Below are 10000 nucleotides of genomic sequence, written 5' to 3' on the forward strand. Positions count from 1 at the left end.
TTAACTTTGTTAAACATGATTGGAACACCTCCAATATCCTTTGAGTGAAGTGTGAGAGAGGGACTATGACAAACAGACAAGGTCTTTGCATGCTCCCTGGCCTTTTCTGTTCCCTGCAGAAACACTGGTGTCAGGGGCCAACCAAGGAGTGGGCAAATTTGTATTGTCCTTGACTCATTGACTTCAGGAGTCAAGACCTGTGGGAATTGAGACACACAACACAGGGCTAAAAGTGGCTGAGAGAAAGGAACACACAGCTCTCGTTACTGTCACAGAGCAGCAAACACTGGTGCAGGTTCTCTCACACTCTTTCAAAAGAGTGATCTATTAAAGTGTCTGACTCACAAGATGGAGATTTCTTCTGTTGCTGATAAAGAGGGCCTTACTACCAATCTCTCTCTCTCTCTCTCTCTCTCTCTCTCTCTCTCTCTCTCTCTCTCTCTCTCTCTCTCTCTCTCTCTCTCTCTCTCTCTCTGTCTCTCTCTCTCTCTTTCTCTCTCTCTCTCTCTCTCTCAAGCTCTAACCTCTGTGAGTAGGAAATAGAGGAGGTAGTGCTGAAGGGTTTGCTCATTGAGCTGTCTCGACTGTTTTGCCTTATCTCTGTGTGAATTGCATTCAGAGGAAATTGGAATGGTGTCCCTGGTCTCGCCGGGCGTGTCTTCCCTCCTCGCCAGACTCAGTGTTGTAGCTAGTGGAGTCACACAGACCCATTACTGCTGTCTCGGTGGGAGCTGTGACAACTGTCAAAACACTCTCACACCTGGGTCTTCTCTCTTGCTGCCACCTCACACTACACTAGTAGAGGTTTACTGCTGTTTGATGGTTACTGAAGTCTGAAGTCATTGACACAAAGTCATGTCTGCTGTGTTTTCTGGGGGTAAAATACATTAGATGAGGTACAGCAAACCCATTTGTAGCAGAACCCTGATCTGTTTCCTTGAGTCTATTTACATCATTGTGATAAGATGACATTGATGTACTTATTCATGACAATATGTTGTATCTCATTCTCTGGTGGTTATATTTCCACTATTCATCTCAGACTGAAATAGGCTGAGAGAAGATCAGTAATAGAGGGGTGTTGCGTCACAACCAGGTAAAGAGTAGCTCTTAGCCCCGTGGTCAAGGTCGAGGTGGCCCTGCTTCCAGAGATGTGGGGGCTCGAATAGGATCGTTTCCCAGTGATAGGGAGGACCGAACACATAAATGAATCTGGCTTCCCAGCTGATTTCCTCTGGGGAAACTTCCGTCCGCCGCTCCAAAAAGCAGCATCCAGGGCACTGTAAACCCACCCTGTAATCTTTCCACCCCTCTCTCTCTCTCTCTCGCTCTCTCACACAAAACACTATTTTCAACCCCCTCTCTCACCCTCCTCCTCCTCCTCCCTCTCATCCCACGGTGTCTCCACACTCCTGCTTTTTATTAGCCCATTTTCAGTCTCCAATTGAACGGTTGAGGAGTACAGAGGAAAAATTGTTGATCCACAAATAATGAGATTCCCTCCCTTCATCCCTCTCTCCTTCTCCTCTATCTGGGACTGGAGAGGAGATTCAGCCGCCTGGGCTCCGTCCTGCAGGGGAAACGCTGCTGCTTTTTAGAAACGTGCTCTCGGCGGGGGGGCTAAGACTCAAGCACTTCCTAATTAGACAGCCATTTGTTTCCAGTAGGATTAGACAGCCACTCCCCAGTAGGATTGTGAAGTGGTGCCTTCGCTCCTCGACGGGACCCTGCAGTGTAATTCACTACTTACAAAGAGCCAGGCCTACCGCTGGGGTCCTGTACCCCACACAGGACGGGGAGAGGAGCTGGAAGGGAGACAGAGGTCAAGTTTAGGCTGCTCGCTATCTTGCCTTATCAGCAGACTGGTGTCAGTCAGAGTGATGTGGTGAGGCGCTAGCTAAAACTGCTGCAGAGTCATTGACAGAGGTTGAGTTGGACTGGCCTCCATCCATGTCCTTCAACCTCTACTTATATGTATACTGCAGTGACAATTACATTAGGGGTGGCGAACAGCATGGCTGTTTGATGATGATGCTAGGGGGTCGAAGAGAGGAGGCTGCTTAAAAACACAGTGTTATGTACGTATTAAACCACAAAATCTTCTTACTGCATAGAAAACCTTCCTACTGCATAGGAAGCGTGTTTGGCACTGAACACATTGTTTGAGAGAGAGAGAGAGAGAGAGTTAACTTTGTGGAGTGGAACCTCCACTGTGCTGTACGTATCACAGGAGATTAATGTGGTAATTTCTCCCGAGGTGTCACAGGCCACATTTGGCCTCAATAACAAAAATGATCAGGAGTCAACCATCTGTAATGTGTGTGATGGTGAAATCTATAGGAGCGTATGAGGATGAGTCGATTCCATGTAGCCAGACTACAGGCTCATTGACTGCAGGGCAGAAAACAATACATGTATTAACCAGCGCTGATGGATTGTGCTGCCTACAGAGAGAAGGGGAACTTGGAATGTGTTCTCGATGACAGGGCTAACTGCATTTCCCTCTTTGCAGAAGGGATTTTAGATTTTAAAACCAGTGTTGTGATGGAAAATATGGACATTTATGGATCAACAGTTGGTAATTGAAGATTGTTAATTCAGGGCTGCTGTTCATCATTTCACAATACATTTAGTTAAACTAGACTAGTCCACCACAATAGTGAATAGTAAGGTTGTGATGAATCCATATTCATAGAGGAAATAAATCATTGAAACGTGTATTATTTTAAAGTTGTCTCTATTCTTTATCAGACCAGATTGATTGGCATGTTGAGAAGTGGGACATTCATCCACTGGTAGGGATCATTCAGATGCCATTGGTTCCACCTTGATCTCTTTGACTTGGTATTACCAACACAAGCTCTGGCATGCATACATTCACAAGGCCGCAGGGCCAGACGGATTACCAGGACGTGTACTCCGAGCATGTGCTGACCAACTGGCAAGTGTCTTCACTGACATTTTCAACATGTCCCTGACTGAGTCTGTAATACCAATATGTTTCAAGCAGACCACCATAGTCCCCGTGCCCAAGGACACTAAGATAACCTGCCTAAATGACTACCGACCCATAGCACTGACGTCTGTAGCCATGAAGTGCTTTGAAAGGCTGGTCATGGCTCACATCAACACCATTATCCCAGAAACCCTAGACCCACTCCAATTTGCATACCGCCCCAACAGATCCACAGATGATGCAATCTCTATTGCACTCCACACTGCCCTTTCCCACCTGGACAAGAGGAACACCTACGTGAGAATGCTATTCATTGACTACAGCTCAGCGTTCAACACCATAGTGCCCTCAAAGCTCATCACTATGCTAAGGATCCTGGGAATAAACACCTCCCTCTGCAACTGGATCCTGGACTTCCTGACGGGCCACCCCCAGGTGGTAAGGGTAGGTAACAACACATCTGCCACGCTGATCCTCAACACGGGGGCCCCTCAGGGGTGCGTGCTCAGTCCCCTCCTGTACTCCCTGTTCACCCATGACTGCATGACCAGGCATGACTCCAACACCATTATTAAGTTTGCCGAAGAAACAACAGTGGTAGGCCTGATCACCGACAACGATGAGACAGCCTATAGGGAGGAGGTCAGAGACCTGGCCGTGTGGTGCCAGGATAACAACCTCTCCCTCAACGTGACCAAGACAAAGGAGATGATTGTGGACTACAGGGAAAAAAAGAGGACTGAGTATGCCCCCATTCTCATCGACGGGGCTGTAGTGAAACAGGTTGAGAGCTTCAAGTTCCTTGGTGTCCACATCACCAACGAACTATCATGGTCTAAACACACCAAGACAGTCGTGAAGAGGGCATGACAAAGCCTATTCCCCCTCAGGAGACTGAAAAGATTTGGCATGGGTCCTCAGATCCTCAAAAAGTTATACAGCTGCACCATCGAGAGCATCCTGACTGGTTGCATCACCGCCTGGTATGGCAACTGCTCGGCCTCCGACCTCAAGGCACTACAGAGGGTAGTGCGTACGGCCCAGTACATCACTGGGGCCAAGCTTCCTGCCATCGAGGACCTCTATACCAGGCGGTGTCAGAGGAAGGCCCTCAAAATTGTCAAAGACTCCAGCCACCCTAGTCATAGACTGTTCTCTCTGCTACCGCACGGCAAGCGGTACCGGAGCGCCAAGTCTAGGTCCAAAAGGCTTCTCAACAGCTTCTACCCCCAAGCCATAAGACTCCTGAACAGCTAATCATGGCTACCCAGACTACTTGCACTGCCCCCCCACCCCATCTTTTTACGCTGCTGCTACTCTGCTAATTATTTATGCATAGTCACTTTAACTCTACCCACATGTACAGTGGGGGAAAAAAGTATTTAGTCAGCCACCAATTGTGCAAGTTCTCCCACTTAAAAAGATGAGAGAGGCCTGTAATTTTCATCATAGGTACACGTCAACTATGACAGACAAAATGAGGAAAAAAAATCCAGAAAATCACATTGTAGGATTTTTAATGAATTTATTTGCAAATTATGGTGGAAAATAAGTATTTGGTCAATAACAAAAGTTTCTCAATACTTTGTTATATACCCTTTGTTGGCAATGACACAGGTCAAACGTTTTCTGTAAGTCTTCACAAGGTTTTCACACACTGTTGCTGGTATTTTGGCCCATTCCTCCATGCAGATCTCCTCTAGAGCAGTGATGTTTTGGGGCTGTCGCTGGGCAACACGGACTTTCAACTCCCTCCAAAGATTTTCTATGGGGTTGAGATCTGGAGACTGGCTAGGCCACTCCAGGACCTTGAAATGCTTCTTACGAAGCCACTCTTTCGTTGCCCGGGCGGTGTGTTTGGGATCATTGTCATGCTGAAAGACCCAGCCACGTTTCATCTTCAATGCCCTTGCTGATGGAAGGAGGTTTTCACTCAAAATCTCACGATACATGGCCCCATTCATTCTTTCCTTTACACGGATCAGTCGTCCTGGTCCCTTTGCAGAAAAACAGCCCCAAAGCATGATGTTTCCACCCCCATGCTTCACAGTAGGTATGGTGTTCTTTGGATGCAACTCAGCATTCTTTGTCCTCCAAACACGACGAGTTGAGTTTTTACCAAAAAGTTCTATTTTGGTTTCATCTGACCATATGACATTCTCCCAATCCTCTTCTGGATCATCCAAAATCACTCTAGCAAACTTCAGACGGGCCTGGACATGTACTGGCTTAAGTAGGGGGACACGTCTCGCACTGCAGGATTTGAGTCCCTGGCGGCGTAGTGTGTTACTGATGGTAGGCTTTGTTACTTTGGTCCCAGCTCTCTGCAGGTCATTCACTAGGTCCCCCCGTGTGGTTCTGGGATTTTTGCTCACCGTTCTTGTGATCATTTTGACCCCACGGGGTGAGATCTTGCGTGGAGCCCCAGATCGAGGGAGATTATCAGTGGTTTTGTATGTCTTCCATTTCCTAATAATTGCTCCCACAGTTGATTTCTTCAAACCAAGCTGCTTACCTATTGCAGATTCAGTCTTCCCAGCCTGGTGCAGGTCTACAATTTTGTTTCTGGTGTCCTTTGACAGCTCTTTGGTCTTGGCCATAGTGGAGTTTGGAGAGTGACTGTTTGAGGTTGTGGACAGGTGTCTTTTATACTGATAACAAGTTCAAACAGGTGCCATTAATACAGGTAACGAGTGGAGGACAGAGGAGCCTCTTAAAGAAGAAGTTACAGGTCTGTGAGAGCCAGAAATCTTGCTTGTTTGTAGGTGACCAAATACTTATTTTCCACCATAATTTGCAAATAAATTCATTAAAAATCCTACAATGTGATTTTCTGGAAAAAAAATCTCAATTTGTCTGTCATAGTTGACGTGTACCTATGATGAAAATTAGAGGCCTCTCTCATCTCTTTAAGTGGGAGAACTTGCACAATTGGTGGCTGACTAAATACTTTTTTCCCCCACTGTACATATTACCTCAACTAGCCGGTGCCCCCACACATTGACTCTGCACCGGTACCCCCCTGTATATAGCCTCCCTACTGTTATTTTATTTTACTTCTGCTCTTTTTTTCTCAACACTTTTTTGTTGTTGTTGTTTTATTTTACTTTTTTATTAAAAAATAAATGCATTGTTGGTTAAGGGCTGTAAGTAAACATTCCACGGTAATGTCTACACCTGTTGTATTCGACGCATGTGGCAAATAAAATTTTATTTTATTTTATTTGATACAAACACTGAACACAGTCCACCATAATCAACTCTGCTTTCACAAATGATCACTGAAAAGGTGAATGAACAAGGGAAAGGGAATGTTCTCCTTTTCTCCTAAACTTGACACAGGCACTCTCATTATGAGAAAGGCAATAGCTTTGGGTAATGATGGGCCCGTCCGCCCTCCATGTCTCTCTGCTATGCTTGTGAGTTGAAATGGAGGGGGAAGGTAGGAAGGGAGTGAGGGAGGGAGAGGAAGGAGGGTCCGAGTCCCATTAGGGCCCTCCCATTGCCCTTGTCTTGGGCACTGCCAAAGGCATGCTCGACAGGGGATTACAGTCAGTCCGCCCACGAGGCTACAGCACTAGCCAGCCTAGAGCACCAGCCAGCAGCCAGCAGTAGAGCCAGCCTGCAGTAGAGTCAGCAGCCAGCAGTAGAGCCAGCAGCCAGCAGTAGAGCCAGTAGCCAGCAGTAGAGCCAGCAGCCAGCAGTAGAGCCAGCCTGCAGTAGAGCCAGCCTGCAGTAGAGCCAGCCTGCAGTAGAGCCAGCCTGCAGTAGAGCCAGCAGCCTGCAGTAGAGCCAGCCTGCAGTAGAGCCAGCAGCCAGCAGTAGATCCAGCCTGCAGTAGAGCCAGCAGCCAGCAGTAGAGCCAGCAGCCTGCGGTAGAGCCAGCAGCCAGCAGTAGAGCCAGCCAGCAGTAGAGCCAGCATCCATCAGTAGAGCCAGCAGCCAGCAGTAGAACCAGCAACCTGCAGTAGAGCCAGCAGCCAGCAGTAGAGCCAGCAACCTGAATAAGGTTGAGCAACCTGTCGGTTCCAAGTGGAACATCATCTACTTTCTTTTTTTGGATAGAAATAACACCATTCTGTCATTTACTAATTGATAAGAGCTATGAATAAGAGCTAGGTAAATGAGTAAACCGTTTGGATAAGGGGATTGTAAATATAAATGACAATCTATTTTACCTTATGATCGCTTGTGACAAATGTGAAACAAGTCATATGGCAACAAACTGAAGCATATCAAAATATTTTCCACAGTGAAGTTTATGAAATGCTGGCCTTATAACTTGCAGTTGCAGGCCACGGATGCAATTTGGAGACCCGAGCTACGGTATAGGCTTCTGTAGTCACGCGCAAATGACAGTATAGCGCCAAACCACTGTATGTTTTATTCACCAATATATTTAGTGCGTAAAGGCTCTCCAAAACTGTTTTTTAAATTCATAAATACCTTCCTAACCCTAAATAATATACAAGAGCAGAGTATTTTTAAATCTACCAATTAGTGCTGAAAAGGAGACTAAAATGTGTGTATTTACATGGCTTTCTTTCATTGATCCCTAATATTCTGAACCATTCTCTTCATATATTCTGGTGCAGGGCTCTCCAACCCTGTTCCTGGAAAGCTACCTTCCTGTAGGTTTTCACTCCAACCCCAGTTATAGCTAACCTGATTCAGTTTATCAACCAGCTAATTATTAGAATCAAGTGCTAGATTAGGGTTGGCCTGAAAACCTACAGAACGGTAGTTCTCTAGGAACAGGGTTAGAGACCCCTGTTCTAATGAGTCTGTCGAGAAATTTCAAATTAAAGGGACACCAAATTTAAAGGGATGGCTTTAGATAAATGTACTGAAAACCCTATTGAATGAAAACTCCACGAGAAAATCTGTTGGCTAGCAAGTGGGAAGGTTTTCAGTACTGTTTTCAACTCATTCCAACCAGCGTTGTAAACATTGAAATTAAATACATTGACTTAACCTGACTAACATAGGGCGGCAGGTAGCTTAGTGGTTGAGAGCGTTGTGCCAGTAACCGAAAGGTCGCTGGTTCTAATCCCTGAGTCGACTAGGTGAAAAATCTGTCGATGTGCCGTTGAGCAAGGCACTTAACCCTAATTGCTCCTGTAAGTCGCTCTGGATAAGAGCGTCTGCTAAATGACGTAAATGTAACAGGTTGTAGTCATCAGAACTATGTATACGTTGAAATTGCGTAGAAAATTCCACATAGAAATGGATGAAATTATGTTGAATTTTAGAATTGATTAGACATATTTTATTTGACCTTGTTTCAATGTTGATAGTAAAATAGTATGTTTGAATGAGTGGCGCAGTGGTCTAAGGCTAGCTGTGCCACTAGAGATCCTGGTTCGAATCCAGGCTCTGTCGTAGCTGGCCACGACCGGGAGACCCATGGGGCGGCGCACAATTGGCCCAGCGTCGTCCAGGGTAGGGTAGGGGAGGGAATGGCCGGCAGGGATGTAGCTCAGTTGGTAGAGCATGGCGTTTGCAACGCCAGGGTTGTGGGTTTGATTCCCACGGGGGGCCAGTATGAAAAAAATAATGTATGCACTCACTAACTGTAAGTCGCTCTGGATAAGAGCGTCTGCTAAATGACGTAAAATGTAAAAAATTTATCAACATCCTGCACAGTCCAATGATATCTGCCTGAACAGTGACTCCTACTGGTATAGGAGGGGTAATGCATTTCAGTGAGAACAAGTCTACCATCCAGATGCTTAACTCTATGTATCCTGCTTAGCAAACAAGCTGTGTTTGTTTCAGCTGCGCTATCATGTCAACACATTTAGACATTGATCAGCTTTCATACTCATTTGTGTAGACTATCTAAATAACATACAAGCTGTATGTGAAAGTAAATTCGGAGGTTGGGTTTATGTAGGCTACATTGACATCTGATTTGCACAACAAAGGACATATCATTTCAACGTGTAGCTATCATTCATCGATGTTGGATTAGATCTTTGGAAGTTTAGAAGTAGTTACCATTAGCCCTGTAAATAGGATGCCAAAATCATTATATTAATAATACACTTTTACCATAGGTGATGGTTGGCCCCAGGTAGTATCAGGATAATCTAATTACATCTTCCAATTACTGCTACAGCAGATATGCTGCTACGGTGTGTGTTTCCCTCCACTGTGGTGTCTGGGCTTTAATGAGAAATGAGGAAGAACACAAAGCAGTAACCAAGTGTTGCCAACTTTATTACTATGCCCTGTTGGCATAAGCAATGGCCCTGATTAGATTTAGAGCAGTCCTACACAGAGGCCTTTTTGATGCCCAATGAATCATTAGCCCATTACACCCCAGGCTACGGTCCGAGGAGGATCCTGTCGTTTTAATACATTTGTTTACTGTGTGATGGATTAGTATTTCATAAAATATTGGTGAAATGTTGCAATTTGATTGACCTTCAGATAATTTACTATTCAGTCTGAATGGTAAAGTATTTTTTAGATGAAAAAGATTCCATTTGTTTCTCAATACTTGACTGCTACTTCACTGGATTATATTGTAATGGTCAGCCTAGAGGATATTTTCTGTAGTCTACACAGATGGACACAAATCTACTGTGCCCTTGCCATCAGAGGAGTTATACAGAATTATATGGCTCTTTTATTAAAATGCTCCACCACAAACATAGAGAAAGAAAGATTTATTCCATAGCGTCCTGTTGTATATGTTTGAGGGATAAGCACAGATTATGTTACAGTCCTTCTCACACAGTCACGTGGTTGGCTTGGCTTTTTAACCCTCCTGGATACAAAGTTTATGAGTGTGTATTTTTCATTTGCAATAATTTGACAGCCATTTTCAGCTGCTCATGTTAGCTGGACTCTCTCTCTGGCTCTCCCCCTCCCCTCCTCTCATCCCCTCCTCTCTTCTCCCCGCCACCACAACTGATAGGATCCTAAGCCTTTTTCTCAAGGTGACTTAGCATCTGGGAAAATGTATGGAGTGTGAGGTACTGTAATTTATTCAAAGCACGGATGTGCTGAGAATGCCGTTACACAGCCCTTCTGTAG

The 10000-nt window shown here is 45.3% G+C and overlaps 1 protein-coding gene across 1 annotated transcript in view; it reads right to left on the reverse strand.

Annotated features, from left to right (window-relative positions):
- Positions 1 to 6879, reverse strand: part of LOC311103198 (synaptotagmin-C-like) — a gene marked incomplete at both ends in the record, with an annotated part of 33967 nt that extends 27088 nt beyond the window's left edge. Inside the window, one exon of the mRNA XM_084144747.1 lies at positions 6530 to 6879. Coding sequence (XP_084000873.1) covers positions 6530 to 6879 — 350 coding nt within the window. The remainder of the gene's footprint in view (positions 1 to 6529) is intronic.
- Between the last annotated feature and the right edge of the window lie 3121 nt (positions 6880 to 10000).

Source organism: Coregonus lavaretus, assembly GCF_964263955.1.
Source record: "Coregonus lavaretus genome assembly, chromosome: 28".
Taxonomy (NCBI): Eukaryota; Metazoa; Chordata; class Actinopteri; order Salmoniformes; family Salmonidae; genus Coregonus; species Coregonus lavaretus.